The sequence below is a fragment of the Dipodomys ordii genome, unplaced genomic scaffold (assembly GCF_000151885.1).
Source record: "Dipodomys ordii isolate 6190 unplaced genomic scaffold, Dord_2.0 Scaffold96, whole genome shotgun sequence".
Taxonomy (NCBI): domain Eukaryota; kingdom Metazoa; phylum Chordata; class Mammalia; order Rodentia; family Heteromyidae; genus Dipodomys; species Dipodomys ordii.
Window position 1 is genome coordinate 3,876,383 of NW_012267312.1, and position 26,746 is coordinate 3,903,128.

Sequence of the window (26,746 nt, forward strand, 5' to 3'; positions counted from 1 at the left end):
TCCAGATGGGAGGTAAATTTGATAGGGCAATTTAGGTCTCACTTCCTTGCTGGTCATATCTAAAATTTCCAGAAAATATTTTTACAGGGAATTGGTGAATATTATCTTGTTTGATATATTTGTTAGTTTCATAGATTTCTGAAGTATCAGAAGCAGTTTTGAAGCCACTGTGGTAATTTTCAGTGGAATTTTCATTATTGTAATTTTGAAAATGATCCTTGATTTGTGACTAATGGCATATAAATTAACATGCCTATATGACTGAACACAGTGCATAGAGTATTTTATAAATATCAGCTTCAAGGAGTTTCCAAAAGTAAGTATGAGAGGGTTTCCTGAGAATAGATATATAGAATCCACAGGAGTAGAATGCACTGCTTAGCTCTTTAGATGATTGGGATTCACACTTGTTTCAAAAAATTAAATATCTAATTTTCCCTGTAATTTTGTAATTACAAAAAAAGCAAAAGCAAAATTTTTTCTGGGTTGAAATTATAAGAATTAGGAATGAATAAAAATGTTTTATTGGGGAGGAGAGTACCTGTATTGGGGTTTGAATTCAGGGCCTGCTCACTTTCCTTTAGCTTTTTCAATCAAGGATGACACTCGACTACTTGAAGAACACTCCATTTAAATAGTCAAAATGCATTTCACTAGAGTGAAAAAAAAACAGTTACGGAGAACTCAAGAACTGAGTCCATTTGCTCCACTATTGAAAACTGATCTCAAAAATAAGGACAAGGGAAAAGACTACCTAAGTAAATAATATATATGAAAATAGAAAAGATAATAGTCATCATCCTATGATACTTGAATATACTATATAAAGGATTTAGAGAATCAGAGTGCCATTACACTTGGTGTCTTCCATGAATGAAAATTAAAATTTAGAAGAAAACCAGAATAAGATACTACGTCTGGCTAAGGAAGACCATGGTTTTTCTCTGATTTCCCCTCACCTATGTTTGTTACTACCAACCCGGCCCTAATACATCCCAGTCTGTTAGCATGCCCTCTATCTCTGGTCCTCAGCCTCTCCCATAAAACCAGTTAATCTGGCCAGACCTATCTGCAGCTGGCCTTCAGCCTGGCCGTTCTACTCTCTTCACTTCCAGGAGCCATATTTTACCCCTAGTCCCCAGCTATATCAGAGAAGGCTGCCTAACTGTAGGTGTTAACAGTCAGAAAACCCCACACCAATTATGTTCCCTCTTTGGTGTTCATCTGCACATGCACGAAGAGGATTTCCCATACTTCCCGCCCCTAACCCCCTGACTATAAATTTGATCCTGAACAAAGGATAAGCACCATTTCTCCCTGTCCTGTGTAGGAGATGGCCTTGTCAGCCTGGGCTGGCAAATAAACTCCTTTTCTTATACTTGATTGTGTCCCTGTGGTCTTCTGGAATGGGTGGTTTGACCCATCTGGGATAGGTCAAACATCAAGACTTAGAGAAAGACACAATCCTAAGTTTTGTAGCCCTTACATTAAAAGTAAGAAAGCTAAAAAAATGTAAGAAAACTGATCATGTAAATTAATTATGCTGAAAGTTGGAGAATGTATTACACACACTTCATAAATAAAAGAGAAAAGAACTGATTGGACACTGGTGGCTGAGGACAGTAATTTTAATTACTCAGGAAGCTGAGAACTGAGAATGGAGGTTCAAAGCTAGCCCATGCAAAAATATCCATGAAACTCTTATCTCCCTTTAACCAGCAAAAAGCAGGAAGTAGAGCAGTGGTTGAAGTGATAGAACATTAGACTTGAAAAAAGTAAAAAGCAGCACCCAGACCCTGAGTTCAAGCCCTAGGCTAGAAAGACACAGTCATACAAAGATGAAACAGCGGAAATAGGGGTCCCTATGAATACGGACTGAGGAAAGGAACACGATAGACTGAAGGATCAAGGAGAATTCCAGTGCTTGGTGGGAGAGCAATTCATTCTCGAACTAAAGAACATCAGAGGAATTCTCCAACCACAAGAGCCCCAACTCTGCCCCCAACTCCGCCTCCAACTCCGCCCCTAAGCAATTCCTCAGGAGCATGCGCACAACACATGTGCCCTTGCAGTCAGGCATGCGTAACCCCAGGCAGGGATCCCCGGATGCTGGCTGGGCGTGGGGAGCTGCCGCGGCAGCAAGCAAGCAGCAAGAGACTCCCTGTGAGGCTCTGACTTGCGCCTCGTGAATTCCCACCAGAGCACAGCAGGAGCCGCCGCAGGTGCGGCCCAATGCTAAGATAAGGCTGTAATGAGGACGGAGGGGCCTCGGGGTGCGGAAGGGGTCTCAGGCCTCAGAGGGGGCCTTGGGGTCCAACATGGAGCAAGGCCGCAAATGAACATGGCGCCGGTGCCGCGTGTCGGGCCGCGGGTGTGGGGCTGGGAGGTTGTGGCCGCGCTACCTCCCGGGGCCGGGCCCGGGGCCGCGTTGTGGCGGAGGCAGAGGCTTTGTGTGAGGGGGGGGGACATGCCCAGACCGAGTCTTCCTCAGGAAAATGTCTCCTGAAGAGTATGGCGAAGTTCTGCAGCGGCATAAATATGGTGGCACAGCGGCTATGGAGGCAGTGGCAGCATGGGAGGGGGGCAGATTAGGGGGCACCAGCATTGTGGAAATGGGGAATGGAAAAAGACAATGATCCATGAAGAAATACTGCAAAGTTTGCAGACAGAATAAATATGGCACTTGTAGTTGATGCTTCTAAGGTGTAGTAGGGAGAGGTGGGGTGGCTGCAGCAGTGTCAGTGGTGGCTGTGCTGACAGCAGTGGTGGCAGTGTGGTGGGCATGCTGGAGGGATAGGGGCAGAAGCAGGGTAGAAATGGCGAGTAGACAGAAGAGTCCTGTGAAGAAGTATGGGAACTTTGGCCCCTACCATAAATATGGCAAATCTATTTGATTCCTCTTAGATGTGGTAGAGGGTGGAAATGGTGAATTTTACTTCTGTCCTTGGAATGGAGAGAACTTGGCCTCATATAGTCTGTTTGGCACAGTTCAATGAGAGTAAAGAATGACAAAGGAGGATCCAATAAGCCCTTGCCATCTTGTCATCATTAGAAGCAGCATAGAAGGTCTGTCAGGCTGTAAATATTTTTCCTCTTCTAACATCTCAGAGATATGCAGTTTTTAGCCTGTTTTACAGATGTATTGAATTATGTAGAGGAAGGGAAAATTACAAGTACATTCTCATAAATTATATGAAAACTTTGGGAGAACCGGAGGGGGGAAAAACCAGTAGACACACCCACTGATGACTCCACTGTGTTTTCTAGAAAGGATATATTGTTGCAAATGCTAAATTCTGGGCTGGGAGTTAAATCTTGGGCTTGTGAGGATTGAAGGACACAAACAGAAGAGTGTTCAGGCTGCATTCTGCCTAACAGCTCCTTGTGGGTCCGGTCCCTGCCTCATCGGTAAGTTCTGGGAATCTTCTGGAGCAGGTATGCACTGGTCTTCTACCATCATGTCCTCTCTTTTCTTTTTCCAGGCTGGTGGGGATTTGGAGCTGGGAGACTGAGGAAAGATCATTTGAGAGCAAATTCCCAAGTTCATCTGGACTTCAGGGTAAGAAAAAATTAGTGAAGGAAACACTCATCTGAGAACACAAGTGATTGAATGCAGTCACCTATGTTTATGTTACTGAGATGTTGGTATATATATATATATATATATATATATATAAAATCCTTCTAGTCATTTTGTTGCTCAATAGAATGCGTATTTAATATAGAGGTTATCAGGCCAGAAGCAAGATGTCAGGATACTAGCAGAAAGGAGTGTTAACAATGCTAAGAGGGAGTGTGTAGACAATGAGATCAAGTCAGCAGAAGGAAAGAGCAATATAAACAGCCTTGGTGCCCAACTTGACTAAGCAAAGGATTGTTCATCTGATTTAAGTGTAGAGAGGACACCCCAAAACGTTTCTGCTTCTGCAGTCATACCCTCAGAGACTCAACAAAAGATAGCCAGAATTCTCACTGGCATCCTGCGTACATAGTATTCTTTTTTTTTAATTTAATTTTATTTTATTTGTGAACGTACTGTACAGAGGAGTTACAATTACATGGGCAGGATAATGCGTACATTTCTTACCAAGCATTGCAGCCTCCTCCTTTGTTTACCCTTCACATCCCTTCCCAGCCTTCCCCCTCCCCCCCAATCCCAATCCTTCTCCTTCCCCCCCCCCTGCACCGACGTTGTAAAGCTCGTTTTGGACATGACAACTTGTACTTCTCATTGTTGCAACAGGTCCACCTGTATCCTTAAACAACTGGTTTTTCCCCATCTCCTCCACAAGTTATACTGACATCAAATATAGTGAAAGCAGAGGTAGTATACTTGGTCTCTAAAGGACATATAAAAGGCAGTGAAATCTATGCTAAGGAATTATCAGGAGACTCTACGGTGATGCAGACTAATGATTGAAAGGAATCTACATAGTATATAGGGTCACTAAATTCCCTGAGGACGTTTTGGCCCTAGGAAACATTCCTAGGGATCTCCAGACAAGTTTTCAATCTTCTTCCTGAAGATTTTGCCATATGTGTTCTTGACTTGTGTGACACTGTCAGATATCAGTTCTGTACACGAGAGAAGATTCTGACAAGAGACAGGTGTATGTTCCTGAGTGAGGGTGAAGTGACATGCCTGCCCTAGATAAAAGGAAACTCCACACTGTAATAACAGTGTGGTAAATAGAAAAAGGCCTTCGTGTAACTCTCAGTTATGTCAAGAATTTTTTTTGTGATTGTAGAAAAGGGTTGTGGAATAAATGAGCACAGTTAAAGAGTCTGGCCCCATGTCAACCCAGGCAAGTTTTATGGGAGCTAAAGCTGACAGGTTTCCCACTGGAAATGATCAGGTATCACAGTGTGAAGTCATGTATTACTGTTCTCATTTGGAGGGTATTAGTAAGGCTTTAAATGGCAAGTAAAACCAAACTATGTTCTCTGTGGCATGCAAAAGGTAGAAACTTTTTTGTACATGTAAAAGTTCATGAACAGAGGGTTCCAATCTCCTGCCTGTATTCAAAACAAGGATCATGAAATAACTAATAGCAACTTACAAATGTCCCTGGGAATTAAGCTTTTGTTTTCACCTTTGTGAATCTCCAGAAGAATGAAACAAAAGAGGGAATATGGCAGTTCTCTTCAGTAACTTAGGTACTTGGAATTTGTGGAGAGCTTTGCATTATAGAAGAAAAGATGGCATTGTCCCTGCCATTGTCAAAGTTGATGAGATTTGTGGTCATAAGAGGAAAACTGCTTTGTTCAGAAAAAATGAGGCAGATGACACAGAGCACAAATGAGACTCTGATTCCAGAGCCCTTACAATGTGCCTATTGAGTTGTATGATAATATATTCAGAAAGATACTTATATCCTCATTCCTGTCTTAAGGCCTGTAGAAACCAGGTTGATAGGAGACCTATGGGGCTTTAGAACACACTGTAGAAATGCTTTGACAGAGGACGGTATCAGAAGCATGGCAAGTGAATTTACTATCCTCCAGCAATCTCACATGTTCCTTTTATCCCTTTGGCAGGGATTCTACCTCTCCCGACCTCCTTTCCACACAAAGTCATCATGCCCCATGATAAGGAGCTCCCACAGTGTTCTCATGACAAAGGCCATGAGCCCCAGGGCCAAGAGGCTGCCCAGGGCTCCCAGGCTGTGGAGGAAACACTGTCCTCCCCCAGTCCTGTGGTGCCAAGTAATATGCAGTTGGTTCCTGTTGTTGAGGCCCCCAGTAATCCTAGGGGTCCTCGTACTGCTAGCCTCTCTTCCAGTGGCATTCATGCTGCCTGTGGAGGTGAATGTGATGACAGCTCCAGTAGCGAAGAAGAGTCTAACCCATCTACTTTAGAGGGTCTTCTGGATAAGAAAGTGTCTTTCTTGATGAATATCCTGCTGCTCTATTACCAACGGAAAGAGCCAATAAGCAAGGCAGATATGGTGAAGTTTGTCATTAGAGAGCATGAGGCCCTGTTTTCTGCAATCCTCAAGAAAGCTTGTATACGCCTTGAGGTTATCTTTGGCCTGGAAGTGAAGGAAGTGGATGCCACCAACCACTGCTATGGTGTCATCATGAAACAAGGCTTCACCTATGATGGGATGCAGTGTGGAGAATTGGGCATTCCCAAGATCGGCCTACTGATGTTTGTTCTGGGGGTGATCTTCATGAAGGGCCACCGTGCCACTGAAGAGCACATCTGGCAAGTGATGAAGCAGACAGGGATCTGTTGTCGCAAGAAGCACTTCATCTTTGGCAATGCCAAGCAGCTCTTCACAGATGAATTTGTGAAGGAAGGGTACCTGGAGTGCCAGAAGGGACCTGATAGTCATCCTGAGAAGTATGAGCTCCTGTGGGGCCCAAGAGCCTATGCTGAAACCACCAAGATGAAAGTCCTTGATTATATGGCCAAGGTTTATGGGACTGATCCTACTGATTTCCCATCTCTCTATGAAGAGGCTTTGATTGATGAACAAGAGAGAGCCCACACCTGAATGTCAGTCCGTGCTGGCTCCAGTTCTGTGGCCACTGAAAGTTCCAGTACCATGGCCACCAAATTTCCCCACACCTAAGTAGGGGTAGCTTCTTCAAGTGTTGTTCCATGAGAGATGTTAGTGTTTAAAGAACGTAGACCATAGCAGAACATACCTATACTTACATTTCTGATATTTTATGTATGACAGTGTACCTTTCACATTTGTGTTTTGAAATGCTCTGAATTTTAATAGAAGTCATTACCATCTAAGTCTCAAACTTTCAAATAAGTTTAGTATTGTAATGCAAATTGTTTTTTTGAAGCAAACTAAAAGATTCATTCATTCATTGTTTGAACTTGATGTAAAAATAACATGGCATTTGTATGCCCATTTGTTTCAGCTTTAAGATCTTTGATGTCATAGAAAGAAATAGAATGTTATCTATTTGATTCAGTTTTTAGCTGTGTGATTCATGTTGGTGTATTCTCTAAAGTGTGAATTATAAATTGTCTTTTATGGTTCATTTTGTGAATAAAGAGCAAATCTTAATAAATTAGATTACCATCTCAATTCATTTTTCACACATTACTAATTTTGTACCTGAGTTATAAAGCACTGTGTTCGTACTGGTAAAGGTAAGATTAAAAGGATATGGACATTGTATCTTAGATATAACATTCTTACAGGGAACTATGATAGTATCCTCTGATAGGGTGATCTCCTCCATCTCAGGAGACACTCTGTTCTCTTAGGCCTTGCATTAAAGTGCAGCTCTTCCCCAAAATACGCTGACACAGGGCCTTTGATAATGGCAGCTTGCCCCTTGAAGCAGTATCTCCTTTGTGCAGCTACAACCATAAATGGTAACAACAAATTCCCCCTAAGTAATTTCCTGCTCATGCAGCTGCTACCATAAATCTTAGCCTGACCACAATGGGGTCCCCCCCATACTCAAGTCACTCATGTCCCACACAGTTCACAGGAACTTGACCCTGCATGTCTGTGCTTTTAGTCTCCTCTGGCTGCTACTCTCAGTCCTGGAGGTAATCCTGTCAGGTTACTAGAATTACGTTCCTTTTCCTTTGTATGTGACCATGTGTCCAAGTTATTTTCTTGGGGAAGCCTTTCACTGATAGATAAAGGAATTTTAAAAAGCTAATCAAATGTGGTTCAGGTTTCTATCCTAGCTACTCAGGAGGCCTAGTTCTAAAGTCTGTGGTGGGAAGCCATCCCAGGCAGGAAAGACTGTGGACTCTTCTCTCCAATTAACCACAAAAAAAAAAGAAGTAATCTGAGGTAGAAGTGGTGGAGAGTCAGCCTTGGGTGGAAAAAGATAGTGTTCAGGGCCTGAGTTCAGGCCCTCATACTAGCATACATATAAAACAAAACAAAACAAAATGAAGCCTAAGCAATTCAAAAAATTTAGAGGTGGCTTATCATACATTCCCACCCAGGAGTCTGTTTTGAGGAGATTCTGTTTGAGACGAGAACATGGAAAAAGTTCATGAGAGCTCCCTTCTCAAGGCTTAACTGGACACAGTGGTACCAGTATTCAAAGCTAACATGGGAAGCATGAAATAAAAAGGTCATAGTTGAGGCATATCCCAGGTTTTAAAAATACCCAAAGCAAAATAGGCTAGAGTCACAGCTCTGCAATGGACCATCTGCCTATTAAGATATTTAAAAAGACATGATTAGGACAAGAAGTACATACAAATTTTCCACCTACATGGTTTTTATTTAGCAGTTAATTTTTTGGTAGTATTTGATGTTGTATTCAGGATCTAGTCCCAGGTAGGTAGGCATTTATCCCTTGAGCCATGACTCCAGCCCTCTTTTGCATTGATTTTTGTCAAGCTAGGATCCCACTTTATGCCCAAGAAAGCTTGAACTTCAACTTCAAGTTGTGCTCTTCCAAGCACTGGACATGAGAGGCACCCACCACTCCATGTAGCCATTGTACTTCCCTATCCCTGGGAAAACATACTTATCCTACTGCACCCAACCTTTGAGATGGGGGTTTTGTAATCTGCTTCCCTGGCTGCCCATAACTCTGACTTCCAATCTCCATTTTCCAGGTAGCAGGGTTTATAGGATTGAGCTACCTCAAGTGGCTATTAGCATTTTTCAACTATGCCAATTAGGGTTCTTTCAGAAATTTTAGGTTCTTCACTGAAATTAAGTTTTATTAAAGCTACTTGTTGGATCAGATGATACTGAATCCATGAATGCCAAAAATGATTCTTTCAGGTTTTAGACCCAAAAGCCTTGAGTGGGGAAATTGCTGAATCTTCATACTTGTTGCTTATATGCTACTTGTAGCACTGCAGCATAGTCCCTGTTTTTACCCCTGTGAAATTCATTAATGAACAATGTTTTCTTTGTGTGGCTGGTTACTTGGTTTGGTTTGTTTTCTGTTATTGAAACAGGTTATAACTTTGCAGCTCAAGCTGGCCTGGAATTCATTTTGTCTCTCTAGTTAACCTCAAATTCACAAGCTACCTACCTTTACCAACCAAGTTCTGTATTAAAGTTATGTGCTGCCATAGTTTGAACTAAACGAAATGGTTTATATGTCATTTCTTAGGAGTTTTCAGAAAACAAGTGGGAATTTCCTTTGAGATTAGGTACTAGAACCCAGTAAGGCAGTAATGAAATTGCCATTTCCTAGATCAAGTACCCAATTACATAGAAAATTTCAATAGGATGTTTTCAAGGTAAATTTTCAAGCAACTCACAAGAGAAAACATTTGATGATGGTGCTATGAATAAAAAGGGGAAAGTTGGAAAATTTCTATAGTATCTGAATTAAATGGGCTAGAATAGACAACCTTAAACCAATTTTAATAAACAACCATTGATGAAATACACAGTTTTACTTGCTGAGAAATATTAATTCAGAAATTTATTTAGCTAGACACATTTGTTTTCTGAGAAATACTGAAATAAGATAACATATAGATAAGTGATTGGTGAGGGAAATGGGATTAATTTAATCAGAGCAAAAATGCTATTTATTAAATAGTCCTAAAATTCTCATGTATTTCCCATATTCGTTAAATTTACTAAACATTTAAAAATAATCCCAAAGGTTAGGATTTATTAAAGCACATTAAACTTTAGATATATTAATCAGTGACTAGACCTCTTCTTTGCATTCATCTACAGCTCATGAAATTCTTTTTTTCACTCAGATTATCTCTTGTATCATTTCTCTTATTACTCCTAATGCTACTCAGGATATAAAGAGAACTGTGTTAGCATTGGAATAAAACACACATGTTGGAGTTGGAGGTGTGGTTCAGTTGGTAGAGTGCTAGCCAGTGAGCAAAAGTGTCAGGTACTGGGTTTGAGTCCCAGTCTCAGACCTTAAAAAAAAAACGAAGTAAAACATCTTTGTTAAGGAGGACTACCATAAGCTAAAAGCATGAATTAAGAGACAGCTAAGAACTTAATTTACCTGGCATTCTTCCCATTGCTGCAGGTTCCTTCCAAGCTGATTCTGCTAGGGTGTCTAGACTGATGCAAAATGGAATTCTTGTGGTATTTTGGTATCCTTTCCTGAATTCTTACACTATACTCCCTTTTCTGAAGAAGGAACTGACCTTCTGAGCTTCACTTCATCCTCTTCTGAAGGTGGCACCTTGTCCCCACTGGATAAATATTGCGGAATCATCTGCCCTGCTCCTAAAATAGATCATTCCAACCCCTTGGCTGTCCATTTCTTATGTCTTTACTCTTCTGATAACAACATATGCTGGAGGTGTTAGGGAAAATTGATAGGGAAATTTAGGCCTCACTTCCTTGCTGATCATTGCTACTACCAGAAAATATTCTTCCAGGGAACTGGTGAGTATAATCTCATTTGCTATAACATTTGTCAATTTGATAGAATCTTGGGGTGGCAGAGGTGGTTTTGAAGTCACTTTGATATTTCAGGTGGAATTTTCATTAGTTTAATTTTTTTGAAAATGATCCCCAATTTGTGACTTTGGGCTTATGAGTGACTTTAACAATGTGATTCATCACAGTGCACAAACTATTTTATACATACTAGATTCAAGTCATTGCAAGAAATAAACATAAAAATTTCCTGAGATTAGTAGCACAGAATCAGTGGAGGTGGCATTCTCAACTGAAGTCTTTAGACAATCGGAATTCATATTTATTTAAAAAATTAAAGTATCTTCCTTGTAAATTTATATTTACAAAGTAAGCAAGAGCAAAACTTTTAGTCATATGAAATTGTGAAATGCTGAATATTGCATAAAACTGGTTATTTCTTGTGTGGCAGTATTTGGGATTGAACTCACAGTCTCGGCATTGCCCCTTAGATTTTAGGTTAAAGTTTAACACTCTACCACTTGAGCCATACCTCCACTTCTGGCCTTTAAGTGGTTAGGTAGAGATAAGAGTTTCACAGAATTTCCAGCCTGAGCTTTTCTTAACCATGAACCACATATCTCAGCCTGCTTTGTAGTCAGGATTAAAAGCATGAGCCAAGAGTGAGTATACTTTTTTTTAATCATTTATTAAATCTCCTTCATCAGTAAAGGCCATGAAAATCACTGTATAACAAAAAACTTTCCTACAATCCTGTGAGTCCTTCCAGGTGGGGAAAAATTATGAAGACCTCTTATCTTTGCTTAAGAAAGATTGAAATAATCCATCTCCTTTATCTGCATATTTTCTCATGACTTGCCCCAGGAGAAAATGCTGGCTGTTTCTAAATGTGTATATATTGAGGTATGTTCACCCATTTGTATGTAGTAGATATTCTTCTGGGTAGTCCAGGTATTTCTATGAAAGGGAAATTTCCCACCTTCCTAATGATTTTTAAATTGCTTTCTATTGAACAACTATTATATAATTGCAAGAGAAAATACAAATACCAATCCACATTTCTTTCTGTCCTTCCAGGGATTATGGGGGAGACTACATTACCATGCACAGTATTAGTTATAAAAGGTCATAATAATAGCTCTCACTATTGACAGAGAGGGAATCTCTCATTTCCAAGCAGAATTATTTCATATTCACATTTCTAGAACTCATCTTTTTCACACATTTAATAGAAAATATAAAGATCATATGTTTCTAAAGTATAACTGCAAAATTATCATGATCGTTCTGTCTGCCTATGATATGTATAATATTAATTATTCAAAACAAGTGAGTAATATTAGTCTTTGCTTTTCCATTGTCATTAGAATTTGATGTTGTACAATTCATAAGTAAATCTAAATGGCCAATATATACTAATATCCTAAAAGAACCAATCAAACTTGCAGACTAAAATTAAGATACTAAGACTGTGGCTAACACACACAGGCATATATGATTTTTTTAATTTTCAGTTTTTTGTTTGGTGGTGGTGGTGGGCCTGGGTTTTGAACTCAGGACTTGGGCACTATCCCTGACCTTTTTCTCTCAAGGCTAGTGCTCTACCACTTTGAGCCACATCACTACTTCTTATTATCTAGTGGTTAATTGGAGATAAGACTCTCAAGGACTTTCATACTCAGGCTGGCTTCAAACAGTGATCCTCAGTCTCAGCTTCCTGAGTAGCTAGGATTACAGGCATGAGCCAGTGGTGCCCAGCTTCCTTCCAGTTTTTTTTATAGAAATGGAATATTAAAGTAGGCCATGCTACCTGTAATGATTTTTTATTTGGCACAATGAGCTTGACTTTGATTAGAATTATTTCATGGACCACTCAATAATCTTTTCCATAATGGCACAGTATGTTATTACATGGACTTCAGTTCTTTCATTTTCTTTTGTTTTAATTGAAAAGATGAAGAGCAAAGGGGTTACAGTTACATAAGTAAGGTAATGAGTACATTTGACTTTAATCATTGTTATCACATCCTTCATTAACTCCCACTTACCCCTCTCTATTCCCCAGCCCCACAAGTTGTAAGGTTCTTATCCCACATATTGTCAAGTATCACTGTTGCATTGGTTCATCCTTTGTTCTGCTGTTTCTGTGATTCCCTTTCCCTTCCATATATCAAACAATCTTACATGCAAAACACATGTTACCAAAAACTAAGAAAAATGAGGGATAAAAAGAAAGAAAACTACATACAGGACTTCGTAATAACCTCTTATTTCCATATATTGGAGTTAATGTTGATACTCTTCAATATATATGGTTCTATGCATGAAGCAAATGTGTTATTGGGATCCCCTATTAAGAATATTGTAGGCATATTCTAGTTCTTATAAATGAGGGAAATCAGGCAATCTACTTTTCTTTGGGTCTGGCTTACTTCACTTAATATAGTTTTTCCAAGTCTTTCCATTTCCTTACAAAAGGGGAAATGTCATTCTTTCTCATGGAAGCATAAAACTCTGTTGTGTATATATGCCACATTTTTTTATCCATTTATCTACTGAGGGGCATCTGAGTTGGTTCCATATCTTAGCTATGGTAAATAATGCTGCAATGATCATGGTTGTGATGGTAGTTTTAGTATGGCCTTATTTGTGGTCATTTGGGTAAATGCCCAGAAGTGGGGTTGCTGGATCATAGGGGAGCTCTATGTTTAGTCTTTTGAGGAACCACCATACTGCTTTCCAGAGTTGGTTGGATAGGTTTGCACTCTCACCAACAGTGTCACAGTGTTCCCCGTTGGCCACATCTGCACCAGCATCTGTTGCTATTAATTTTCTTGATAATTGCCATTCTAACTAGTGTAAGGTGGAATCTCAGTGTTGTTTTAATTTTTATAGCCAGAGATGTTGAGAATTTCTTCATGTGTCTCTTAGCCATTTGTATTTCCTCTTCAGAGAAGTATCTCCTAAGATCTTTAGCCCACTTTTTAATGGGGGTGGTTGTTTTTTAGGGGTTTCTTTTAGGGAATTTAATTTCTGGAGCTATATGTATATTTTAGACATGAGGCCCTTGTCTGTTGTATGGCTAGAGAAGATCTTTTCCCAGTCTGTGGACTTTATCTATATCTTGCTAGGTATATCTTTTGCCATGCAGAAGCTGATTGCAGTCATTTTATTCCACATTCTGGCATATACAAATAAACAAATGATAATATTTATATGAAGGGTTTTTTTATATGTTTGTGTGTGTATCTGTGTGTGACAGAGAATGGAGAGATAGCCAGAGACAGAGAGACAGAGAAATAAGGAGAAAGAGAAAGAAATGAAGAGAAAGGAAAAGGAGAGGAGAGAGGAGGACAGTGAAGATGGAAGAGAAAAGGGAGGGGTAGAAAAAGGAGGATGAAAGGAAAACAATTTCAGAATGGGGGAGGAAAGAATGAAATGACTATGTCTCTAGGAAATATACAGTAAGGATAAGGAAAATAAGTCTATGAAAACTCTCTTAGAAATTTGAAATGATTTTTTGAGGGTGAGGGCACTATTCATTCCCAAAATCAATATAATAAGATTTTTCAGCTTCTCCATATATCCACCAAAGCATAGCATTTCTCCTCATTTTGAGGACATTCTAATGGGTATATAATGGAGATTCATGGTGGTTTAAATTCATATTTTAAAATTATATATATATATATATGTATATATCAGTAATAGCAGTAAATTAGCCATCAATAGCCACAACAGCTTTTCCAGGTTCTGCAGTTATCTGAACAAAATTAGACATCCGGCATACTCTATTAATAAAAAGAAAAAATTAAAAAAAATACCAGAAAAACATGAAGTTCTGTTACTGTTGTGGAACCTGGAACAATTTTTTTTGTCTTTTCTTTTTTTTGGTACTGGGGATTGAACCTAGGACGTTGCACTTGCTAGGCAAGCGCTTTGCCACTGAGCTACATCCCAGCCCCCAGAACCATTTTTTAAATTCATATATTTTTTTCATCATGGGGCTTGAACTGGAGCCTAGTACTATCCCTGACCTTTGGCACTCAAGACTAGTGCTCTACCACTTTGAGCCACATAACCACTTCTGTTTTTCTGGTTAATTGGAGATAAATGTATCAAAGGCTTTCCTTCCCTAGGCTAGGTTCAAACAGAAATCCTTAGATCTCAGCCTCCTCAGTAGCTAGGATTATAGGCATGAACCAACAGTGCCAAGCTACATTTATTTTTTTATTAATTGTAAAGGTGATGTACAGTTACATAAATAAGATAATGAGTACATTTCTTTTTGAACAGTGTCACCTCTTCCCATGTTTTCTCCTGTTTTTTCCTCCCAATCCCACTGCTACATTTCTTATATAATGATGTTTAGTGTATGTTTATCTGCATAATTGACATCCATATGTTGTATATGGTAAAATATATATTAAATTCTTATGCTATTTTTTATTTTGCTCTTTATTCTTAGTGCTGACTTTAGGAATCTTTTCTATTTAAGAAACAATCTCGGGCTGGGAAGGTGGCTCAGTGGTAGAGCGCTTGCCTTGCATGCTTGAGGCCCTGGGTTCGATTCTTCAGCATCACATAAACAGAAAAAAAAATCTGGAAGTGGTGCTGTGGCTAAGTGGTAGAGTGCTAGCCTTGAGCTGAAGAGTGGAGGGACAGTGCCCAAGCCCAGAGTTCAGGCCCCACGACCGGACCCAAAAAAGAAAAAGAAAAAGAAACACTCTCTTTGGCAACTATGGAATGCATATATTTTCTGTCTGTAGATTACAAATTCCTAATTCCTTCTTTTATCAGTGTCTTTCCCAGAAAGTTTCAGGGGAGTGTGTGTGTGTGTGTGTGTGTGTGTGTGTGTGTGTGTGTGTGTGTGTCCTGGAGCTTGTACTCAAGGTCTGAGCACTGTCCCTGAGTTCTGCTCAAAGTTAGCACTCTATCGTATGAGGCACATCTTCAATTCTGGCTTTTTGGTGGTTGATAGAGCATAAGAGTCTTGTGGATTGTACTTGCATGGACTGTCTTAAAACTGTGATCTTCAGCCTCCTAAGTAGCAAGGATTATATGTATAAGCCCTGGTTGCCAGCAGTGTTTCTGTTTTGATTAAGCCTAATAAAGAAATGTCTTATTTTGTGGATGGAATGTGAAATTTCAATACTTTTTACAGCTGGGACAAAGGGAATGCCACAAAGTTACAGTAAGTCTATAGTCTACAACTGAACAAGACAGATTGTTCTTGTAGAGGACTTTATAAAGTTCTCCCTTTAGTGATTCCAGAAATTACCGTATTCAATTGGAATTCCATTATCTTAGAGAAAAATAGTCTTTTTAGACACACTCGCGCATGCACACACACACACACACACACACACACACACACACGTGTAAAGTATTCCTATTATGTTGGAGTATAAAAAGAAAACAGTATATGGAATAATACCATGCTGAGAATGACAAAAATCCAGGGGCTCACAAAATGTGGTCATCAGATTTTACATTCCTTATTACAACTTCTAAACAGGTTAATTTTAGAAAATGATTGAATTAATTTGCATATTTTGTCTATAACAGCCTCTTCCAGGACCCTTACATTGTAAATCAGTGGCCATTGTGCTGGGATAATGACTCATTTGCTAAGGTATTAATTGCACAAAAATTTAAGAACATTTATGGTTATCTGTGTTACAGATGTAGAGAGATATTACCTAAACTATGAAGTTCCATAAGAGATGGCTAATCCTGATACCAAGTTCTAGTTTCATTTTCTTTTCTTCCGTATAGTCTCCATTGTTGTATGATTCTGCCTTAGGAAGTGCCAACACTGAAAATGGAGTGACTACAGCTTCTCTAGCACCTGTATATGTGTTTGCTGTGGCCAGTCCAGCCACACTGGTTACCAACAGTACTGTTATCTGGTGGGGAATGTAAACTGTCTATACTCTGGGCATATGTGATGAGGAGGTAGTCATTGGGGTACCAAAGGTGTAGGGGCAGTTGCCATCAGATTGTAAGTAAGATAGCTTTGCTAGAAAGAGACAATCCTAGTGTGCTCTGAGCACATCTTGCCTCCTTAATGACAACTTGGGGCTGATAGCCACTAGGGGGATTGGTGAACCTTCCCTTGAGAGGCTCTCTACTTTCATTACTTTTGAGTGGTTGAGAGAAACCTGGCCACTGCTAGAGGACAACAGCCTCAGGGGTTTTTTGAAACATGGCACACGTGGAGAAGCCATGTGTTCCTGCTCCTCCTGTTTGCTCTCAGAAACACAGTCTATCAAGCAGAAGAAACTTTATTCAAGGTCTTCCTAGTGGGTAGGAGTTTATAGCACTACTTGTTCCCATGGGGGAAGGAAGAGGAGCAATGAGGTGAATCATGGTGTCTTAAATTTAAAGATGAGGTAGAAATATGAAAGAAAAGACACAATGATCAAGATGCACTGTCATCATTAACTGGCATAAGAATTGAAACCTCTTTGTAAAGACAATAAAAAATAAGTTTAAAGCAATATACCAGTTAAGGAAGAGCTATGAAGTTGCTTCATTGGTGACTCAAGTGCCTCTTGCTTCTCTGTGAACATGGCTGTGAATGTGATTTTGATGTGTGTGCTTGGAACTCTGAATGTCCAAAAAAGCAACAACTAACTGTGGTGCTTTGTGCCAATGAAACAAAAACAAGCTGTCTAAGAAAATACCATTCTTGTCCAGGAAGCACAGGGAGAAAAAATGGTCTCTCTGTCTCTCCAAGGCTGTGTTGAGGGGAAAAAGATATTAGGCACAAGTTTTGATGAAGGAGGAACATATCATGGAGAAAAAAAAACTGACATGAAGATCTCCAGGTGGCACTGAAAGATGAAGCTTGAGTGGCCTTGCTCATATCCTAGGAGCCTGCTACCAGCTGCAGTTTACCTACAGCTTCTTCTGAAAATAATGGAACTATTGTCCTTCCAACTGTATTGTTTAGCTTTCTGGTAGGGACGTGTAGGCCCTGACCCTGCCACCCAAAGGAAGAGTACCTGTATGAAGGAGCCATAGAGCAATGTCACCTACTAGGCAGGACTAATAGTCACAGACACCCTGGCTAACAGAGGCCATGGAAGAATCAAAGGCCAAGTCACAGAACTGGGGCACTTAGTATGCCAGTAAGCCAGATGCAAATATGCTACTGTGAGTCCTGTTTCCTTAAAACTACCATAGATAAACATAGGAAAATTTCCAAAAAATACAGGAGTAGATTATAACTTTCTGAATAATATTCCAACAGCCCAGCAATTTAAAAATGCATAAACATGGCTGTGTCATATTAAATAGTTTCTGCATATTAAAAGAAACAATTATCAAATTTGAGACCACCCACAGTATGGGAGAAAATCTGAGCAACTATTCGATGGGCAAAGTATAAATATTCAGAATCTACAAAAAAAATTAAAAAGCTGAACAAGAATAAAACAAATAATCCAATTAATAAATGTCCAAATGAACACATTTCTCAGAAGAAGAAATGCAAACATCCAATAAAATATATGAAGAAATGTTCATAACTTGACCATATGTACAAGGAATTCAAAACAATACTATATGAAGATTTCCTCCCATCACAATAATTTTGGACATCATCAAGGAACCAAAAATAACAAATGATGACAAGAATATGAGAAAAAAGAAAGCTGAATACACTATTATAGAAATATAAAGAAGTTGAATCACTATAGAAATCTTTATAGTTTCTTAAATATCTAAAAATAGGCCTACCTTATTAACCCACTGTTCTATTCTTGAGAATATACCTGAAAGAAAAGAGAAAATTAATACACAAAAGAATGTGCCTCTATAGTCATGTATATTGTAGATCTGTCTCAATAGCCAAATTGTGGCATCAACCAGTGTGGAAAGGTATGGAATAGAAGTGAGTAGTTGTTACAGTAAAGGTGTATGGTATAATGTAGTGTCTCACTAACAAGAAGGCACAATTTCATAGCCAGCCAGAAGGAGTTGCAAGGGCATGAACAGCACATAACAAACACATGGGCTGATAAAGAAGGCATGATTATAAACCCAAGTAAACATGGGCTCAAGGACAGTGTATACACTGAGTTGTATGGAGTACATGACCAATTCCCTGATTCAAAATCCCATAAAGATCCTGGACATAATGTTCCGAAAGAAATCCTCATGAGACTCTTCCCTGCCACAAAATCTATACTTTGCTTTTCTTTACTTTCCAAGTAAACAAACTTTAATACATTGCTTTAACTCCTTGAATTCCATAAAACAAAGGACCCCAGACTATACCTGACCTGAACTGCATCAAAGGGATAAAGAACTATAGCATGAAAAATATGATAGAATGTTAGCCATTTGGAAAATTGTACCTTTTTTCTCATTTTTGGAACATACACCAGTGTAGAGGCATAGGCAATGGTGATTATGGTGACAGTAGTAAAGATAATGGGATAGGAATGTAAAAGAAAGACTGCCTAAGATGAGAATCAGCATTTGGGAAGTCTGAGGATACTATGGAAAGTTTGAGGATACTATGGAAAGGAGAGGATACTATGTAATGAAAAAGATCTAAATATGGAACATAAATAGACATAGACATGCACACACATATATGTATATGAATATATTCCATGTGTAAAGACAGTATAAAATGAAACACAGCAAATGCTGTTTCCAAATGAGTGGAAGAGTAAGGGGAGAAATGGAAATATACTGAAGGTATTGAAGTTTTTTCAAAATTCATTGTTTACATTCATTGAAATGTCACCATGAAAACCAATACTAACAAGATCTGTTGAATCAGAAAAATTAAATGAAATAAACTAAACAAGTTTTTCCAAATCATAGCTTATCCAAGACAATATTCTATATTTAGTTACATTAATATGGCTTATAAATTTTCTGAATGTAATGTTTCCTAGCATTATTGGTGGAAGACACACCAAGTGGTATTAGAGACTTATGTAAAAAGTATAAGTATGATAGAAATTTTCCCTTTCATAGAAATACATGTTCACACAGGAAAATATCTACTATCTTACAAATGGGTGCACATGCCGCAATATTTGAATAGTTATCAGTAGACATTAGGTAAACCTCTTTCTCATAGGGCAAGTGGTGAGACAATAGGTAGCACAATTCAATGATTTTAATATTTCCTAAGCAAAGATTGGTTTCTAAGTAAAGTATTTTCCAACCTGTAAAGATTCCACAGACCTTAGTAAAGCAACAAAAGCTTCTTGATGTACAGTAATGTCTATGGCCTTTGGCCTTTCCCATTACTGATGGAGGTTTAATTTATAATCAACAGGACAGGCACTGGTGGCTAACTGGTGGGTACTGTAATCCTAACTACTCAGGAGGCTTAGAACTAAGGTTTCTGGTTTGAAATCATCACAGGCAAGAAATTCTGTGAGATTCTTATCCCCAATTAACCACATAAAAGATGGAAGTGGAGGTATGGCTCAAGTAGTTGAGTGTCATCCTTGATTGAAAAAACTAAAAGATGGTGACCAGGACCTGAATTCAAGCCTCCGCCTAGACACACACACACACACACACACACACACACACACACACACACACACACACACACACACACTAGTTTTATTCACTTTTTATTCTTATAATTTCACCTTACAAAAAATTTTGCTTTTGCTTTTTTAAAAACAAAATTATAGGGAAAATTAAATATTTAAATTTTGAGACAAGTGTGAACCCCAAATATCTGAATATCTAGGTAATACATTCTATTCCTGTTGATTGTATGTATCTATTCTCAGGAAAGTCTCATAATTACTTTTGGAAACTCCGTAAGGATATGTATAAAATACTTTATGCACTGTATTCAATCATATATCTATGTTAATGCATATGCCATGAGTCACAAATCAAATCAAGGATCATTTTCAAATTTTAAAATTTCTTTTTTTTTTTTTTTAGTCAGTCGTGGGACTTGAACTCTGGGCCTGGGCGCTGTCCCTCAGCTCTTCAGCTCAAGACAAGTGCTCTACTGCTTGAGCTACAATGCCACTTCGGGTTTTCTAGTGGTTTTTATTGGAGATAAGAGTCTCATAGACTTTCCTGTCCGGGCTGGCTTTAAACCATGATCCTCAGATCTCAGCCTCCTGAGTAGCTAGGATTACAGGCGTGAGCCACTGGCGCCCAGCTATATTTTACAATTTCTATAGTGAAAATTGTACTGGAAATCATCACATTAATTTCAAAACTGCTTCTGATACTTCAGAATTCTATGACATTAACAAATACAACAAAAAAGATTATATTCACCAATTCCTTGTAAAAATAATTTCTGGAAATGATAGATATGACCAGCAGGGAAGTAAGGCCTAAATTTCTCTGTCAAATTTACCTCCTATCTGGAGATCATGTTGTTATCAGAGGAGTAAAGACAGAAGGAATGGACAGCATATATAGTTTTACTGTCCTTGCTGTTCTAATGGAGTTTGAGTGTTTTATATCAGGAGCAGGGCAGGTGATTCTGCACTACTTGTTGCAATGAGAACAAGATGCAGCCTTCAGAGGACAATGCAAAAAAAAATTCACCAGGCTGGGTTCCTGTTCAGAAAAGAAAGCATATTGGAAAAGCCTAGGGAAGGATGTCAAAATACCACAAGAATTCCACATTACATAAGTCTTCCACTCTCTAGGCAGAGTGTTTCTCCAAGAATCCTGCACCAATGGGAAGAGCTCTAAGTAAATGAAGTGCACATATGCCCCGTAATTTGTGCTATTATCTATTTTAGACTTCCTTTCTAAAGATGTTTCACTGTCAATGGTGACATATTTCTTTTTATATTCTGAGAGGCATTAGGAACAAGGAAAAGAGACTCTGAGTGAGAAGAATGAGCTAGAGGAATGCTAAAAAGCAATTTAGTACCATAATTTATGCCTGGCACATGTTTTAATCCATCCTAACTTGGAGTATTATTCTAACATGTTTACTGAATATAATTGAAATGAAAAATACATAGGATACTTATTGTAGGACTACTTACTTAATAACTTTTTGCTCTGAGTAACTTAATTCCATATCCATTAACCCTCACCTCTATATATGTTGTCTAAATCCAGTGTTTCACTGAAAACAAATGTGTTTAGTTTTGGAATTTCCAAAAACAATCCTTCAGTAAGTAAAACCATATAAAATATTTCAATGGTTGCTCATTAATTTGGGATTAGAGTTGCTTTCTTCAACAGATTTAATTCACACGATACAAATTTAAAATTTGTCATGCACTGCTGCCTTTAAATGTAAGATTTACTTTTTCACTCCTAGCACAGACATCAAATATTCTCTCTTGTTCATTGTTTGAAAATTTACCTTGAAATTCTCCTAATGAAATTTTCTGTGCAATGAACTATATACTAGTTTTTCTAGAAAATGATAGTTTCACTACTGCCCTATTGGATTTTAGTCCCTAATCTCATAGAAATGGCATGCTTCTATTTTAAAAACTTGGGAGATTCATGCATAAACTACTTAGTTTAGTTCAATATGTGGTGGTCCACACATGTAATTCCAGGATGTGGGAAATGAAGGCAGATCGTTTGTGAATTTGAGGCTAGCTAGGGGAACAAAATGAATTCAAGGCCAGACTGGGCTACAAAGGGATATTGTTTCAAAAAAGAAACAAAATGAAATCAAACAAAATTTAGGCACCAAAGAATGCATTATTCATTGTTGAGTTGCACAGGAGTCAAACAGGAGAACATGTTGCATTGCAACAAGCAACAAGCTATCAGCAAGTAATAGCTATCAGCAATTTCCCAGCTCAAGGATTCTGGGTTGAAACTTTGGGATAAACAGTTGGGTATTCAAGTCCACAGTCATATCTGACCCAGAAAGTAACTTAATATAAAAGTAAATTCCAGTCAAGAACTTGAAATTTCCAGAAGCCCCCAAAGACCATGGTTCCTAAGTACTTACATGTCACTTCTGGTTGCCCAATGCTGTAAACCTACTTGCCTGAAAATGGATATTGGAGGTCACAGTGTGTGAGTCCAGCCTGGGAATGAAATAGTTCATGAAAGTCTTTTGATGATTCTTTTTCATGATACTTAATTATGAAGCAAAGAAACAGAAAAAAGTGCTATTAAGCAATATTCTATGTGATACAGAGAAAGGTAGAACGATATATTTTTTTTAATTTTTGTGCTCTTTCTGGGGCTTGAACTCAGGACCTGTGAGCTGCTCCTGGGCTTGTCTAGTACTTTACCATTTGAGCCACTGCTCTACTTCTAGCTTTTTGGTGGGTAATTGGAGATATGGGTTTCATGTATTTTCCTACCTGAGCTGGCTTTGAACAACGGTCCTCATATCTCAACCTTACAAGTAGCTAGGATTACAGGTGTGAGCCACCGATGCCCAGGTAGAATAATGTTTTAACATTTTTCTCAGGACAGAGGAAACTTATTCAAGGAAAGACTTTGCCTGTAGAATTTGAGGTAAGCCTATAATATAGATTGGTATAAATATAAGATTTCCAAAATCTCCCATTGGATGACACACAAAAATATATGTTTTAGTAGTGCTCCCAACAGCCATGTATTAAACTTTGTTTCTACATCTGATGTGATAGTGGTGGAACCTTTAAGACCTGGGGCCTGGGTAAAGGATGTTAGGTCAATAGGGCATTGCCTCTGAAGGAGATATTGAGGCCAAATCAATTTCTGTCTCCCTATTTACCATGAGGTAAATAGGTTTCCTATACCACATAATGCTGCTCTAATGTACTGTTTTACCACTAGCCCAGAATCAACAAGGCCAAGGGGACATGGAATAAAACCTCTGAAGCTTGAGCCAAATATAGATTCCAGTTTTTCAGCTGCTTATCTCAGGTGTTTTGACAAAGCAGCAGAAATCTTCCTGCTACAACAAATGTTACTCATCTCCTAATGGAAGTATGAAACAGCACTTCTGGAATGAGTTAGACAAAAAAAAAATCAAAAAAAGTACTGATCTGATCAAATCTTTGTTAGAGTACAATGAATGCTATGTAGAATGTTTACTATTTATTCTATGCTTTGTAGTTGTTAGTAAACTAGAAATACTATATTACATGATTTCAATTTATATGACTAGGAATGATAATAAAAACAGTCTGGTACTGGTACAAAATAAGAAATATTTTAAAATGGAATGTATTAATTAGAAGATTGCAAAATAAACCCACATAGTTATAGCTATCAGATTTGGAAAATGATGGCAAAAACATGCTGAAGAAAAGGTACCCTCTTTGACAAATGGTGTTGAGAAAAGTGGATATCCATACGTAAATTCTTATGCTAGGTCCTTCCTTCTTACTCTGTATAAAAATAACTCAAAATGGAGTGAATAAATCAAAATATAGACCAGAATTTATGAAACTGCTACAGAAAAATATAGGGAAAAAATGAAGATATAAGAATGAGTGAAGCTTTTTTGCAAATGTCTCATGTTCAAAAAATAAGACAATTGATAAATTGAGTTGATTAAAATTTGAATAATTCTGTGCAGCAAAGGGAACAATGATCTAAACCAAGAAATAATCTAAAGAATGACAAAAAACATCTATCAGGTATTCATCAAAAGTAGATAAATTTTTAAAACATAGAAAATACCTTCAAATATTAAAACACTGAAATGACCATCTAATTCATGAATGGATAAATGAAGAGTCCTCGAAAGAAGTATAAATTGCCAATACATACATGAAAACTGCTCAATATCATTAGCAATAAAGGAAATAAAAATGAAAACTAAATTGAGATACCATCTCACAACAGTCAGAATAACTATCATCAAGAAAATAACAAATAACAATTGCTGAGAAGAATGCAAGTCAAAAGGAACTTCCATACATTGTAACTTGGTATGTAAACTAGTACATCTCCTATGAAAAGGAATATAGAGGTTCCTCAAAAAGCTGAAAGACAGAACTACCCAATGTTAGTGAAAGTGGGTCATACCTGTAATCTACACACTCCACTGGTGGCTGAAACTTGCATTTTGAAGCTAGCCCAAGCAGAAAAGTCCTAGAGATTCACTTTCTTACTAACATCTCAAAAACCTGGGCTAGTGGTATGTCTCAAATGGTACATCTCCAGCCATGTGTGAGAAAGCAAAGTGAGTATGAGTGGACCCAAGTTCAAGTCCAAGTACCAGCAACAATTCAAAATACTCTGGTGATACTGCAATCACACTATTCCTATGCATACATCTGAAGGAGGGTAAGTTGGAATACAATAGATACTTGCACAGCTTTGTAATATAGCAGTGCTATTCAAACTAGCCAAATGATAGAACCAGCAAAGTATCCTTTATCTGGTCAAAGGATAAAGAAAAAATGGATGAAACTACATGAAATATTTCAACTGTAACTAATAAAAAATTATCTACATGAAGAAGATGAAACTAGAAAATATCATCTTAAGAAAGATGATTGAGAAGACCAATATTGCATGTGGTTTCTAACATGAATAACCAAGACATACAGAAAAAAGGATAGAATGCATGTAAAAGAGGTCTACTTGAAGATGGTAATTCACAGGAGGACAGGATGAATTGGAGCTGTATATGATCAAAATTTTTCATATGCATGAAAGAAATAAAATGATGAAATTAAAAACGATTTAACAGGGGCTATATATGTCTCCTACGTGTTAGTGGGCCAGCTATGAGAAAGCAAGACAAGGGTATGTACAAGGCCGTGAGTTCAAGCTCAAGTAATAGCAAAAAGTAAATTGTTTTTAAAATGAGGAAGAAAAATTGTCAGATTAATAATGATGGACAGCAGCAATATAAATTAAGTGCATTGCTGGGTGCCGGTGGCTCATGCTTGGAATCCTAGCTACTCAGGAGGCTGAGAGCTGAGAATCATGGTTCAAAGCCAGTAAGTGCAGAAAAGACCCTGAGACTCTTATCTCCAACTAACCAACAGAAAACCGGAAGTGGCACTGTAGCTCAAGTGGTAGAGTGCTAGTCTTGAGCTGAAAAGCTCAGGGACAGAGCCCAGGCCAAGAGTTCAAGCCCCACAGATGACCAAAAATAAATAAGGTGCATTTTATGCAAGCAGAGAAATATCACAATGAACGCCTTCTACAATTACCATGTATTTTTGAAATTTTGAGATTTTTAATAAAACAACTTTAGAAATTATGTCATGTGCCTGAATATCATTCCTGTAATCCTACCTACTCAGGAGGCTGAGACCCAGGACACAAAAGTTCTACAATTATGCAAGAAAAAGTCAGAACTGCAGCTATGGCTTAAGTGGTATAATACCAGCTCTGGGTGACAAAAAAGAAAATCGAGCCCAGACTCTGAATTTAAGCTCTAATACCAGCAAAAAAAAAAAAAAAAAAAAAACTTGTAAGTTTAAACATGCAATAAGGTGAAAGAATTTTCAGCCAAGTATACATAGGCCAATTAGGGTTTAAAGATTTTAGTTGAAAAATGTAACCTGAAACAGTAATCTAGTAATCTAGTCATTATGAAAATATCTCTGGAGCCTCAAGATTTAGAAGTAAATCGCATCTATAATCTGCCAAATTAAACAACACTATATATGTAAATGCATGAAAAACAGCCAAATGATTTTGAGTACTCCATACAGATTAACAAATATATTTCCTGCAAACAAAAACAGATATCAAGAATTCAAGAAGAAAAGAAAACTGAGTACATTTGGTCCAATATTCAAAACAAGACCAGAAAATTATAAAAAAAAAACATAAAGAAATAGCTAAATAAATGACATTTATGAAAATAAAAGAAATGTTCATCATCATATACCTGTTTATACTATATAAATGATCTAGACAGAGAACCACAATATCATTACATTTCGAGTATTCTATGAACTGACAATTTTCAAAACAAGAGTTCCATAACAATACTGTCTGGTTAAGGAAGAGCATGTTTTTTCTCTTATTTCCTGTCATCTATATTTGTCCCTATTTACTTTGGCCTAATTCATCCGGTCAAACATCAAGGCTAACAGAGACACAAATATAACTTCTGCAGCTGTTGCAGTAAAAGTAAATAAATCAGGTGCCCTTAGCTCACTCCTGTAATCTTAGCTACTTAGGAGGCTGAGATCATTGTTTGAAGCCAGCCCAGGCTGGAAAGTCTGGAAACTCCACTATTCTACAAAAAAAAAGGCCAGAAGTGGAGCTGTGACTCAAGTAATAGAATGTTAGCCTTGAACATAAAAGCTCAGGGAGAGCACCCAGGCCCAGCGTTCAAGTCCAATGGCCAGAAAAAAAAAAAAAGTAAATCGGTAATGTAAATTACTACAATTTGTTGAAAGGTAGAGGTGTCATTACACAGAATCCATAATCAAAGAGAAAAGAGCTGAGTGAGCACTGGTGGCTGAGACTAGTTATAGCTATTTAGGAGAAGGACGGATAAGGTTTGAGGT

At 38.0% G+C, this 26,746-nt stretch overlaps 1 protein-coding gene across 1 annotated transcript; it reads left to right on the forward strand.

Moving 5' to 3' along the window:
• The first annotated feature begins 2,341 nt into the window (after positions 1 to 2,341).
• LOC105993450 (melanoma-associated antigen B16-like) lies at positions 2,342 to 6,500 on the forward strand. The gene is made up of 3 exons (XM_013026721.1): positions 2,342 to 2,430; positions 3,483 to 3,559; positions 5,539 to 6,500. The coding sequence occupies exons 1-3, from the start codon at positions 2,342 to 2,344 to the stop codon at positions 6,498 to 6,500; spliced, it is 1,128 nt and encodes a 375-aa protein (XP_012882175.1).
• The last annotated feature ends 20,246 nt before the right edge of the window (positions 6,501 to 26,746 follow it).